General features: G+C 39.8%; 1 protein-coding gene across 5 annotated transcripts in view; it reads left to right on the top strand.

Moving 5' to 3' along the window:
• LOC132407564 (astrotactin-2-like) overlaps window positions 1–14759 on the top strand; it is a 1730264-nt gene that overhangs the window by 882562 nt on the left and 832943 nt on the right. For 4 of the 5 annotated variants that reach the window (XM_059994285.1, XM_059994284.1, XM_059994283.1 and 1 more), the window contains one exon: window positions 7277–7414. In XM_059994285.1, coding sequence (XP_059850268.1) covers window positions 7277–7414 — 138 coding nt within the window. Of the gene's footprint in view, window positions 1–7276; window positions 7415–11337; window positions 11406–14759 lie in introns of those variants that run through there. The other variant, XM_059994287.1, reaches the window with a different exon arrangement.

Below are 14759 nucleotides of genomic sequence, written 5' to 3'. Positions count from 1 at the left end.
GGGGAGGGGAAGAGGGTAGGTACCGTCTGAGGAGAGAGGAGGATTGGGGTGATCAGAGAAGGTGGTGTGGGAGGAAGATGGAGCTTCCAAGGACCCAAGAGCTGAAGGTGGGGCCTGAGAGACATTGGATTGGAGAGTGGTGGTTGGGGAAGTGGAGGCTGGGGTCTGGTGGCAGCAGTTTAAGTCTCGGCCTGGAGATGCTGTCGGTCAAAGTCCTGCCTGGAACTGGAGTTCGAGGCTGTGCAATTAGTAGTTGAATGGTGTAATTGTAATCATGACAAGCCATTGACTTCATCAATGGGGAAAGGCGCTGGAAGATTTATCTTAAGTTAGGCTGCAGATAGAAATTCATCTCCAGCTTGTACTTGCTTCATGATGGCAAGAAAGCCATGATCGTAACCAACAGGTCTGTAACAGAGCAAATCTTAGTGAAGACTAAGTCCTGGCACTTTTCTCAACCTTTCATGATGCAGCGTTGCTTCTCACCTTCACTTTCCTGTGGGAGTGGAACTCATCCACAGAATTAGTGAGAAACTATTCAAGCTGTGACAACCATACTCAGTCCTCTGTGCCTGTGCCTGAGCCGATGTTGACATGCTTACTGAAGCGCAACACAATAAGTGACTGCTTCCAGGTTGTTTAGTCTTATTTCTCAGTTGTTTAGTGTTAATTCTCAAGACACCTGCTGTTACCAGACACTCTTTCGATCTCAGTGGAATTTACAGGACAACATCATTGCATTTGTGATTCCTGTTACAGCAGCACACCACGCTCCCCATTCCAAAACTAGCCGCCAAACCCCTCTCCTCTCACCCCCACTACACCCAAAGCTGAGTTCCTTTGCAAATTCCTTCATCTTGAATGCACTCAAAATTACATCACACCAAAGCCTTCAGCAATGTAATCATGGCAGAATTTCTTGGCTCCTGTCTGCCCCTGTTCTGTTCTTTGTCTGTTCCCGTTCATCAGCTTTTCATTGACTTGTACATCACTTAATGAAACAAATTAGTGCACAATGAAAAACATGCTGTTCACCTGTTGTAGTCCAGAGGGTAGTAGGTGCAGCCATGAAATCCTCTTCAGTGGAGGTGATGATAACACTTCAACCATGTCACATCTGTGCAGGAATCAAAATGATTTTCGGTGAATTTGGTGGATTCTGACAAACTAAGATTTCCAGCTGTTGCATCAGAGCAGATTTGCCAACTGGCCTGACTTATCATTATGTTTAGATGCCCATGGATGGTAAAGTTATGCAATAGTAGAAATAAGTGAAATGTTTACTGCAAAAAGTTTCAGATGCAAGAGATTCTACAGATGCTCGAAGTCTTGAGCAGCACACACAAAATGCTGAAGGTACTCAGCATGTCAGAAAGCATCGAAGGAGGGAAATAAACAGTTACTATTTTAGACCAAGACCCTTCAATGTTCAAAATTCAAAGTAAGTTTTTAATCAAAGTATACATATCAACCCTGAGATTAATTTTCTTGTGGACATGCACTGTAACTACAAGAAACACAACAGGATCAATGAAAGACCTCACCCAAAAGGACAGACAACAAGCAATGTGCAGGAAAAAAACTGTGCAAATACAAAAACAAAGGGAAAAATAATAATATGAAAATAAATAAGTAATAGATACAGAGAACATGAGATGAAAAGACCTTGAAAGTGAGTCTATATTGTGTGGGAACAGTTCGGTGATGGGATAAGTGAAGCTATGCCCTCAGGTTCAAGAGCCTGATGGCTGAGGGGTAATAACTGTTTCTGAATCTGGTGGTGTGGGTCCTGAGGCTCCTGTGCCTTCTTCCTGATGACAGGAATGAGAAGGGAGCATGACCTGGATTTTGTGGTCCTTGATAATGGGTGCTACTTTCCCAGGTCAGCACTCTGGATAAATGTGCTCAGTGGTGAAGAGGGCCTAATCTTGGCCCAGAACGTAGATGGTTTATTTTCCTACATAGATGCCGTCTGATTTGCTGAGTTCCTCCAACATTTTGTGTGTGTTACCGCAGAAAAAATCGCCGGTCATAGCTTCCTTGCCTTTAATGGACGCAGCTCACTGCTGATAACGTAAGAGATTTTCACTGTTACTGTTTTCAAAAGGAAAGAGATTAGAAAGGGTGAAACATTATTCTGTCCTCAAATGCACTACTTATTTATTTATGTAACTGCTAGTAATTTTCTTTATGACTTGAACTGTATTGCTGCTGGGAAACAGCAAATTTCACAACATATGTCAGTGATAATAAATCTGACACTGATTCTGACTCTTAAAGCAGTGCTGTTTGAGGGAACTCTGCACTTTCTGTGTTGTCCTCCCTCTTCCCCACTGCAGTGATTTTCTGTCTGGCACAAGGCCCAAACCATCATTCATGTTGACCAAGGGAGCACACAATCGCGAAAGCTTCAGGGGCCAAGTACAGGCAGTGGGGGAGGGAGCGGGGAGTGAAAGTCTGTTAGAGGCACAGTGGTCTATGATCTTGTGGGAGGGTGAGAGGGTAAACTGTCTCTCTTTAAAACAAAAAACAAGTCTTAAATACCCTGTGAAGATCCTCTGCATAAGTGATTTACAGCATTCAAAGGACACACATTTGCAAATCAGCATGTCAGCAATGGCATCAAAGCACGCATTGGCATTTTGATGCAGCTATGCAAATTTAACAGTTCCTGGTGTCTACTAGCATAAGCTAAGATCGGAAACCCTTGCAGTGTTTGAATTTTTGCTTGGAACCAGTTGTGGAGCACAAAAAACCATTATACCACACAAAATAATTTCTGTATCCATTCCTTTTTATAAAACTTACTAATTACATTGTTTGGTGAAATTTGGTTGGAGGCTGTGCAGTCCACATGATGTAAACAGACATGTGATTAAATCCACAAGGGGCTAATAATACTCTTTGGACTGGTAGTGGCAAGAAGTGGTGGCATTTTTTTCAGCCCAGGAATTTTCTTGAAATATTCATGTTTTAAATCTGACAAACACTTTTTGACAGACTTGGCTAAAGCAAAGAAGTGTGAGCAAGATGGAATAAATGTTTCAGGACAAAGTCTTTCACAAGAGTTGTTGATTTTGAGCTGAAGAGAATTCTTGCTCATCTAATCTGCTCAATGTCTCTAATGTCAAAAGTCATACTTGATGAAGCTTATACAGTTTTTTTTTAAAAGAGGTAACCAGAATAGTAGAACAGTGGTTGTTTTCTATTGAGATTTACAGAAGACCTTTGACAAGGTCCTACACGGCAGAGGTTAGGTGCTATGGAACCCAGGGAGATCTAGTTAGGTGGATTCAAAATTGGATCACAGGTAGGAAGCAGAGAGTGGTGGTTGAAGGTTGTTTGTTGGAGTGGAGGCTGTGTCTATGGTGTGCCTCAGGGATTGGTGTTGTGACCTCTGATTATTACATATCAAGCTCGTTTATTGTCATTCGTGTACCATGCACGTGTACATGTACACTGCCAAACAGCAGGATACTTGGTAGTGTGGAGGAGCAGAGGGATCTGAGGGTACATGTCCATTGATCCCTAAAAGTTGCCTCACAGGTAGATAGGGTATTTAAGAAAGCTTATGGAGTGTTAGCTTTCATAAGTAGAGGGATAGAGTTCAAGAGTCACAAGGTAATGAAGCAGCTCTATAAAACTCTGGTTCGGCCACACTTGGAGTACTGTGTCCAGTTCTGGTTCCCTCACTATAGGAAGGATGTGGAAGCATTGGAAAGGGTACAGAGGAGATTTACCAGGATGCTGTCTGGTTTAGAGAGTATGCATTATCATCAGAGATTAAGGGAGCTAGGTCTTTACTCTTTGGAGAGAAGGATGAGAGAAGGCATGATAGAGGTATACAATATGTTAAGAGGAATAGATAGAGTGGACAGCCAGCGCCTCTAACCCAGGGCACCACTGCTCAGTACAAGAGGACATGGCTTTAAGGTAAGGGGTGGGAAGTTCGAGGGGGATATTAGAGGAAGGCATTTTACTCAGAGAATGATTGGTGAGTAGAATGCACTGCCTGAATCAGTGGTGGAGGCAGATACACTAGTGAAGTTTAAGAGACTACTAGACAGGTATACAGAGGAATTTAAGGTGGGGGGGAGTTATATGGGAGGCAGGGTTTAAGGGTCAGCACAACATTGTGGGCTGAAGGGCCTGTACTGTGCTGTACTATTCCATGTTCTATATTAAAACAATATTCCTCTGGACTAAGGTGCAGAACACAGCACAAACATCAATATTACTGCAAATAAATTAACAAATCGTAAAGTGCATTTACAATGCAAGTCAAAATGTAAACGGTATAATGCTGCATTTGCTTCATATGTGATGAGAGCTGGGTGGTGGCAGAGAGTTCAGTAGTCTGGGAGAAGAAGTTGTTTCCCATCTGAATGCTATTATCAATTATTTGGATACAAGTGTGAAAGTCTTGATTAGTAAGTTTGTAGATGACACAAATTAGGTTTTGTCAATAGCAAAGAAGGTTATCATAGATTGCAAGGAGATTTGATCAATTAGGAAAGTGAGCTGAGGAATAGTAAATGGATTTCAATACAGTTAAGTGTGAGGTGATGCATTCTGGTGTCAAACCAGCATAGAACTTCTACAATGAACGGTGGGGCACTAATGCATGCAATAGAACAGAGGTATCTAGGAATATAGCTGCATGGTCACTGATGGTGGCATCACCGGTGGACTGGGTGGTGGAAAAGGAATTTAGCACTCCAGGCAATGAGAATAGAAGTTGGATGTTATTATACAGTTTTATAAGTTATTGGTAAGGCCACACTTGGTATACTGTGTACAGCTTGTGCCTCCCTTCCATAGGACAGATATGGGTAAACTGTGGAAAGGGTGGAGAAAAGATTTCTGAAGATTTTGTCATTCTAGAGGCTCTGAATGTTCTGGAGAAGTTGGCCAGGCTTGATCTTTATTCCTATGAGCATTGGAGAATGAGGCCTGACTGTATAGAGATTTATAAAGTCAGGAGGGACAGAGTCCACTCCACATGGCCGGGAAATCATAAACCAGCTGGCATAGACTTGGGATGAGAAGGAAACTAGGGCCTTGAGGGATGGTGAGCATATGAAACGAGCTGCCAGGGGAAGTGGTTGAAGCAAGTACAATCGTATCGTTTAAGGAACACTTAAATAATTACATGCAGGGATGGGGCTTTGAGGGATATAGGCCAAGCACAACAATATATGGAGAAATATATACTAATTTCTCAAATTATGAAAGGGATTTTTTTTACCCTGGAAAGCAGTTTATTTTGTGTAACTTTATAACCAGAAAAACGCTGGGTAAAATGCATGATGGCCATTTTGAGAGAATGCATTCCTATTGGTATAGACTGGAATGTTACTCATTATGGTGAAAACAGATTTGTAAATCAAAGACACTTAAACCAAAGAGTCAACTTGCATTATAGTGCAGATTTTAAATCAAATGTTTGTAAATTGATGAATCCCTGTACTGGCTTCATTGGACTGGATAGAAACTGGGATAAGTTCTTGGTAACGACTTAGAAGCTAAACAAAGTGTAATGGAGAGAAATAGATGATAAATTGGAAGATGTGTCGGATTTAAACACTTTGAAGAGAGATTATTGGTTCTGCTGGTAACCGGAGGGGCTGAGGATGATGATTTGAATGAGGAGCATTTATTCTAGTGAAAATAGTTGACAAACTAAATTTCCTCAAACTGTAAATGAAATTTAGCTGCTGTCTTGCTTTCTTTATAGCTGCATCAATATGTTGCATCCAGGTGAGTTTCTCAGAGATATTGATACCCAGGAACTGTAAATTGCTCACTCTCTCCACTACTGATCCCTCTATGATGAGGATCGCTTTGTGTTCCTTCATCTTACCCTCTCTGAAGTCCACAATCAGCACCTTGGTCTTGCTGACAATGGGTGCAAGGTAGTTGCTGCAACACCACTCAATTAACTGGTATACCTCACTTCTGTACGCCCTTTTATCATCATCTGAAATTCTGTCAACAATGGTTGTATCATCGGGAAATTTATAGATGACATTTATGCTGTACGAACTCACACAGTCATATGTCACACAGTCACATTTCAACATCCCTAAATAGCTTAGAATTGATTGCTCATCTCAAGTTGTTCTTGAAATTGAGTTGTCTGTCTGGAGCACCATAATGTACATGATTAAGCCATTTCCATTGTGATATTGGGTTAGAGCTCCAGGCTGCAGGAAAATTGTGCAGTTGATATTTGACAGAAAAGCTTTGGAGTGAATATGGGAAATGGTCATCTCCTTCCATCACTTTTGAATGGTTTGCATGTTCTTTTGTCAATAAAAGAGACTGAAAACTGCCTTATGGGAATTCCTGGCCACAGTCAGTCAAAGCAGAGAAAGAGCAGCTTGAAACATTTCAAAAGAACACATTGAATCATTAGAACAAAAAAGACATCAAGATATTTCTTATGAAGCACTGAGAATGATGTCTACTTAATTCCAGTGCAGGAATGACTAAGCTGGTTCCAGAGTGGAGATGAATGGAGATTGAATGGCTTTCTATTCATCCTCAAGAATGATTCCAGTTCAACAGGTAGTTTATCAGAGGTGTGGTACAGGATTGTGGCAAGCAGAATAGCCAAGAGTGTTGCAGTGAATACACATCCCTGCTTGACTTCATTCAGTACCCTTTTACCCCAACCAAAATAAACTTTATTCCCAGGAAAAAGTACAAAAACCACAATGCATGGCTCTCTTTACATCCATAATGCCATTGAATCGATGCATTCTTATTGGATAAATTGAATGAGTGGTAAGTAAAATACAGATATCACAGGGAATATAAGAAGTTTAGATTCTTTGACCAGCAGCTTAAATGTTAGTAAATGTGAATTATATTGACTTGAAAAATGTAATGCTTTTTATTTTGTGCACTCAGTAACTTCTTAGTTTTGACAGATTTAGCATCCCTTTTTTTGCAGTCTAGAAACGCAAGAGTGATCAGCTGTCCCAGCATATTGTGCTCATCCATGGTTCAACTGAAACATCCATTATGACCACATCCAGGCTGCACTGAGTGCTGCGATGCCCTCTTGCTTCAGCAGCACTCTCTATATGATGCAGTTACTCTCCAAGCCATCTTGAAGTCCTCGTACTAGGAACTATAAGTGCCAGAAAAAATATGTCACTGGATTGAGCTCTTTCTGAAATAGCTTCAATTTATGTGAAAATATTTTGTGTACAAGAAGCTGACTGCAATATTACTGTTAACTGTTGAACTGTTGTCTTTCTGTTCATAGGTCTACCTACAGCCTAAGTCAAGGTTTGTGGCTACCAGTCAGTAAGAGTTTTGTCGTGCCTCCAGTGGAGCTATCCATCAGCCCGTTGGCCAGCTGCAAGACTGATGTCCTGGTCACTGAGGACACAGGGGAGGTTAGGTAAGAGACCAGTTGTAGAGGCAAAGAGGAGAGTTAAGGTTGTTTTCACTGTGATAATGATGCAGAGAGGTGGTTTATCTGCACAGGGACTGATAGAATTAGGAGACATGGTTAACAGAGACCATTTAAATCGAGGGAAATTTCTTCACACGGAGTGTCCTAAATCTTTTCCTTACGTGGAGGTTGAGACACTTAATGTTCCTTTGACCGAGAAAAATGGAGGTAAGGGGCATTCATACCCAGAAAGGAAATTTGAACTGAGGCCACAATCAGAGTATCTGTGGTCCAATTCAATGCTGAAGCCAGGACTGAGGACCTGGCGGCCTACTGCTGTTCCTGTTTACAATGTTCTTATGCTTATATTATGCAGAAATCAAATTAGGGAAGCACTTGCCAGCTGTTACTTCTAAATCATCAAATTCATTGAGTAGTCTGAAATATGATGTATCTTATTTTATCTGTTTATTCAGTGTTCTGATTTGGCACACCATTGTTTTCTGTGACGTGCATATAAAATTAGAGCATTATTTATATTTCCTGGATGGATTATTGTATCTGCATTCAGTTGAGTCCCAGAAAGCCATCTGGAAACCTTCTCTTCTTTTTTCCCCTTTGTTAGCTGAGTCTGTCTTTATTGTTGAGTTTGTATAAATTACTGATTTTTAAATCTTTTGTTGTATTTAATTAAAACTTGCAGTAAACAAGTGTCAGTAACTTCCCAATCTTGTAATATCTCAGACTTCTATGGTAAGTGCCAGTAACTTCAAAACATCTTGGGAAGTGTTAAACTTTGCCCAGATTCTGGGTGCATTTATGACATGCTTGGGACAACAGATGCCACTTTATTCCTTGAATCATAGGCCTACGTAACAGAAGAGCTATGTTTATCCCATTGCCTCCTGCCTGGTTGTCAAAAAGATACTCAGCCTTACTACTACTTTACAGCACAAACTCCATTGTCTTGTAGATCACATCTCCAATTATTGCTGAAATGCCTTGAGTTTGTCAATTTCAATTGCACCTTCAAGCAGTGAGTTCCAACCCACTAGTACTCTCTGAGTGAAAATCTCTTTACTTACCATCTCTTAAGTCCTGCTATGAAGAGCTTTACATCAACACACCCAGCTTTGGTTTAGTTACTGATAGAAACATAGAAAATAGGTGCAGGAGTAGGCCATTCGGCCCTTCGAGCCTGCACCGCCATTCAGTATGATCATGGCTGATCATCCAACTCAGAACCCTGTACCTGCTTTCTCTCCATACCCCTGATCCCTTTAGCCATAAGGGCCATATCTAACTTCCTCTTAAATATAGCCAATGAACTGGCCTCAGCTGTTTCCTGTGGCAGAGAATTCCACAGATTCACCGTTTTCTGTATGAAGAAGTTTTTCCTCATCTCGGTCCTAAAAGGCTTCCCCTTTATCCTTAAACTGCGACCCCTCGTTTTGGACTTCCCCAACATCAGAAACAATCTTCCTGCATCTAGCCTGTCCAATCCCTTTAGAATTTTATACATTTCAATAAGATCCCCCCTCAATTTTCTAAATTCCAGCAAGTATAAGCCTAGTCAATCCAGTCTTTCTTCATACGAAAGTCCTGCCATCCCAGGAATCAATCTGGTGAACCTTCTTTGTACTTCCTCTATGGCAAGAATATCTTTCCTCAGATTAGGAGACCAAAACTGCACACAATACTCTAGGTGCAGTCTCACCAAGGCCTTGTACAACTGCAGTAAAACCTCCCTGCTCCTATACTTGAATCCTTTTGCTATGAATGCCAACATACCATTTGCCTTTTTCACCGCCTGCTGTACCTGCATGCCCACTTTCAATGACTGGTGTACAATGACACCCAGATCTCGTTGCACCTCCCCTTTCCCTAATAGGCCACCATTCAGATAATAATCTGTTTTCCTGTTCTTGCAACCAAAATGGATAACCTCACATTTATCTGTATTAAATTGCATCTGCCATGTATTTGCTCATTCACCTAACCTATCCAAGTCACCCTGCATCCTCTTAGCATCCTCCTCACAGCTAACACCGCCGCCCAGCTTCGTGCCATCCACAAACTTGGAGATGCTGTATTTAATTCCCTCGTCTAAATCATTAATATATATTGTAAACAACTGGGGTCCCAGCAGTGAGCCTTGCGATACCCCACTAGTCACTATCTAATATCTCTAGTATATCTAATATCTCTACATATTTCTAAGAAGAAACAAAAACGCAGAGCACGAAAAATGGTTTAAGTTTTTAATTGTCATTTGTTGCTGCTCAATTAACTAAGAAGGGAATGAACATTGCCCTTTTGGTGTGTCTTAACACTTCAACAAAAAATGGACTGCAGACTTTTGGGAAATTAGTATTCCAGACCCAAATTGTAGCACCTGTTTCTAGCAAATATTTAATAGTTTATGTTTCTGTTTAAACTTTCTGAATAATTGCAAAAGTATCACTGGCAAATTGGAAGAATTGGCAAACTGGCTAGTTGGAAGGATTTTAGATGCTAAAGAAAAATAAATTGAATTAAAATTTATTCCTTGATACAACGAAGAACATCTGGTGCAATTTTGCAAATACATCTGAAAACTGAGTTTGCATAAAAGATATTTCTATCAGTATGACAGTTTATCATCTGTGAGTAAAATTATGCAGTGAAACTGTCTTTAAAAGTTCAAGAAAGCAATTTCTTGATGTTAAATGTCCTAGTGCATTAAATATATTTAATTTTAAACTATTTTTGGAAGGCACATTTTAATATCCTTGTAACTGAAAATATTTTAAATGCTTCTTTGAAGTTCCACAGATGAGCTCAGTTAATCAGAAACCTATGATAATGATGATTAGATACATCTAGGCCAATAGCCAGTATATGAATAAATGCTAATTTTAGACAAGCAGGTGAGATTATGGAAGCTCAATTTGATCTGCTACATATGTAAAGTGCAGTGCTTTGCTATCTTTTATATTGATTTAACTCACCTACAATGGCATGCACAAGAGCAATTCTCATTGAGAATGTGTTCAAATTACCTTTGTTCATAGTCAACAGGGCTGTAGAAATTTGTCCCGTTACATATGCTTCATGCACAATATCTTAAATGCAACTCTGCTTCTGAAATTCGATTCAGAATTCATTTCAGTCAAACCAGATTTCACAAGAAAAATGTGATAAGCCTATGTAACCACATTGTGCATGTTGTATATATTACAGGGGACATATTGCCTGAATTAACTGTTTGAAAAGCTCCAGAAATTTAAATCCATTCCTCTAAAGAGTTACTCGTGTCAATTCAGTGACAGTCTCCCAACTGGCAGAAGCAGAAATATTGTACCCAGCAAGGAATTTTTGGGAACCAGTATTCCACAAGAGATCAGGTTGCAAGGAAATCTCCTCTGACCCGCAAGACAGTTGTCTATCCTACCAGTTGGTGGCTTCTGCCATAACTCAGACAGGACTGCCCATAACGTAGTGTATATGTTTCCGTCAGAGGAAAGTGAAAACACTTGGCCTTGGTTTTGCACTTTTATGACAGGCTCTCCATTTGTCTCAGCTTGAAGCTTGACAGAACTGAAAAGGCCAAGGGCAGAAGCAGAATGAACTGAAACAACACGCCCACCATTCTGCTGCGGGTCAGGAGAAGCAATTTGATCTCTTGAGGAATGTTGGCTCCCAAAAATTCCTTGCTGGGTCCAATATTCCTGCTTCTACCAGATGAGAGACTGCCACAAAATTGACACTAGTAACTATTTGGAGGAGTGGATTTAAGACTGGCCACAAATCACCATGCCTAAATTGCATGTGGCCATGAGGCCAATCTCAAAAGTAACCAGATTCTGCTGGGTTTCAAGAGGAAGCAGCTTAGATAGTTTTCTAAAAATAGTCTTCTATTATAAAAAAAACAGATGATATTATTCAGTACCATGAAGGTGTGAGAGGTAATGAAGCAAGCAGCAAGACATGGGTCAAGTTCGAGTTGGCTAAGATGGTGAGATTTTTTTTCTGAAAGTTTAAAATGTCAGACCTTGATTTCCAGGCTATTCGCTGAGCAAAACACTGCATATTGTTATGGTTTATTGCTCTTGCCCTGTGCAGTTAATTATCTCTTAGTTTTCGCAAACTTTTGTAAATGATTATATCATTATCTTGACTAGTGGTGACCCGCTGCTGCCTCGTTTGCAATCTGCTCTTTTCTCTTAATGAGATTGTGCTTTCTAAGTGAAAATAACTACCAAATTGTAATTATGCACAGACATTGAAAACTAGTTTGTCCTGTCCAATGTGTTTTTACAAACCTAACCTTCCCAGACTTTTGGCCCTTTAAGAATATGCTAAAACATTCATTATCTATGTGTTAAGCGGCTTGGAACATTTAACTGCATTTGTCTTTGGAATACAGTCACATTTGTAACCTAAGCAATGCAATAGCTTGGATGTGTGCTGCAAGATACCACATATAGCAATCAGCTATTTATCACAGAATCAGAATCAGGTTTAATATCACTGGCAAGTCGTGGAATTTGTTAACTTTGCAGCTGCAGAACAATGGAATACATGATGATATAATATATATCAAAAATCTGTAAATTACAGTAACTATATATGTATATTAAATAGTTAAATTAAGTAATTAGTGCAAAACTAGAAATAAAAAGTAGTGATTTAGTGTTCATGGGATCAATATTCATTCAGAAATCAGATGACAAAGGGATCAAAGTGATTCCTGAGTTGCTGATTATGTGCCTTCAGGCCTCTGTACCTCCTTCCTGACGGTAACAATGTGAAGAATGCATGTCCTGGTTGGTGTGGATCCTTAATGATGGACGGCACCTTTTTGAGGCACTGCTCCTTGAAGACGTCCTGGATGCCACAGAAGCCAGTACCCATGTTGGAGCCAACTCGTTTTACAATTCTCTGCAGTTTTCTTCGGTCCCGTGCAGTTGCACCCCCCCCCCCCCGCCCCACCCATACCAGATGGTGATACAGCTGATCAGAATGCTTTTCATGGTCCATCTGTAGAAATTCTCGAGTGTTTTAGCTGACATGCCAAATCTCCTCAAACTCCGAATGAAATATAGCTGCTGTCTTGCTATATTACTGTATCATAGAATTGTATTGCATAAAAATGGGCCTTTTTAGCCCAACCGTGATACCTATCAAGACTAATCCCATTTTCTTGCATTAGGGCCACATCCCTCTCTACCTTTCCTATCTGAATAACTGTCCAAATACACTTTAAATGTTGTAATTCTATCTGCTTCTCCACCTGTTCTGTCAGATTGTTCCATATAAGCACCATTCCCTGTGGAAAAACATAGACCCTTACTGTATGCTCAGGAAGAAGAATGCCTTCTTAACCTGTAACTAATGAGGAGTCCAAGCAATTAGGTCCACAAACAATTCCTGCCGCTGCCTGTAGAAGTTTGTAGAGCATGGGTTTGCTCGGGAGCTCCAGTTTCCTCCCACAGTGCAAAGACGTACTAGTTGGTATGTTAATTGTCCTCTGATTAGGCTAGGGTTAAGTTGGGAGTTGCTGAAGAGATTGGCTCGAAGTGCTAGAATAACCTATTCCATGCTGTATCTCAATAAAATAAAATATTGTGAAAATAAACGTCAACGAGATGTGCCGTTGGGCAAGCTGCAGTTTGCACGATGGTGTAGTTGTCAGTTTCTACTGAGTGACACTGATGTACTGTGTTTTGTACAATGCTCACTAACTTCAGCTATCTGGTTCGCAATCTGAAGTGTATCATCAAATCCTGCACTTGATCAAAAGGTAAACAAAACATCACTTTAAACTTAGAGAGATTTACATACCTATTGTTGAATCTGCTTGAATGAACTGGTATGCAGACAATCAAATACTAAAAGATGGAATCCATTCTGCTATGATGCTTGATGTTCCTTCAAAGATAAATTAGTCCTTGGAAAAAGCACTGCTCTTGCACTAGGGTACAGTATAAAGGAGGCTATAATTTACCACAATCACACTACAGATCTTAGGTCACCGAGATTAATTTCTTTTCTGTTTAGCTCTTCAAGACGTTAGTGTCTCCTTTTATGGCAAATAAAACAGGATAAGAAGCTTGTATCTGTACCAACATTTCTGCTAAATTATTGATGGGAGGAATATTAAAAATTTAATCTGGTATTATAATGTTTGTAATTAGAACCCTTAGGATAAATAAATTGCCAAATATCATTTTCACCTATTTTTGTACTGCTGTCTGCCTAAGCCAGTAAGTGGGAGCTCAAGAGTAAGAGGCCTTGCATATTATAAACAAATGAACAACAAGATCTTTGGACCATGCCACTATGGAGTATTTGCTTCAAACTGGAGGAAGAAGTTGCGCTACGATGTTGTATCTATTTACATTCTGTGAAAATTCAGGTCATTAAAGAACATAAAGGAAATAATGGTCACAAAGCTGTGATATACAAAGCTGAAAGTGGGTAAGTTGTTATAATGAGTAGCAGGCTGTGATCAGAGGTGTGTCAAAATCTGAATGCTTGTTACATTATTATGAAGTGCACTGAAATGTGGTTTTGCCCTTTGCCAGTCCTGTTTCTTAAAATTGCATCTTGTGTACAGGGATTGTACAATGTCTCAATTTGCCTTTATACATGGATTAAAACAATCAGACAGACATTTAATTCAACGCTTCCAATACTTCATTGAACTGTTGTCATGCACCATATTATTTAAGCTAAAAACTAATGATGGAAATTGTTTGTATCGTGAAAAGGAGAACGACAGCCACGTCAAGAGACTCAAACCGGAGGGAAAATAAAATCAACAAATATATCCAATTGTTCAGCTTTATCATTCACTTATTTGAAAGATATATTTTGGAAAATAAAGTTGTTGAAATAAAATAAATTAAAAGAATATTTTCTTTTGTTCAATAATCATAATTACCTTTACGATTACTAACCCTCATTAAGAAGGGTAATTGAATAATTGAGTAGTGTTGCATTGATTGCTTGTAACCTTAGAATATGAATGTTGAATCAGTCAATTAACTTGTACTTGAAATAATCATATTATTGCAAAGAAGCCAATCTTTTATGCACCATCACCATGTATCAAGACAGCAGCAACAAAATATGTCTGACAGGCCGATAGTCTAAATACTCTGGGTGCCAAATCATTTACAGTGTGGTATCCAAAGTACATGAGGAATCGCCTTGCTCTGGCCATCATTTTGTAACATTGGTGACATTAACACGTCAGATTCTGCTGTCAGTCACGAACCAAGCTTGTTTGTGCCAGAAGAAGCAGATTGGGACCCACCAGTATTACTAGTTCATGTGTTAACCTCATGCACTTCAAAATACTTTC

The sequence above is a fragment of the Hypanus sabinus genome, chromosome 18 (assembly GCF_030144855.1).
Source record: "Hypanus sabinus isolate sHypSab1 chromosome 18, sHypSab1.hap1, whole genome shotgun sequence".
Taxonomy (NCBI): domain Eukaryota; kingdom Metazoa; phylum Chordata; class Chondrichthyes; order Myliobatiformes; family Dasyatidae; genus Hypanus; species Hypanus sabinus.
The sequence above is the reverse complement of the archived record's forward strand: the minus strand, read 5'-3'. Positions and strand labels throughout refer to the sequence as shown.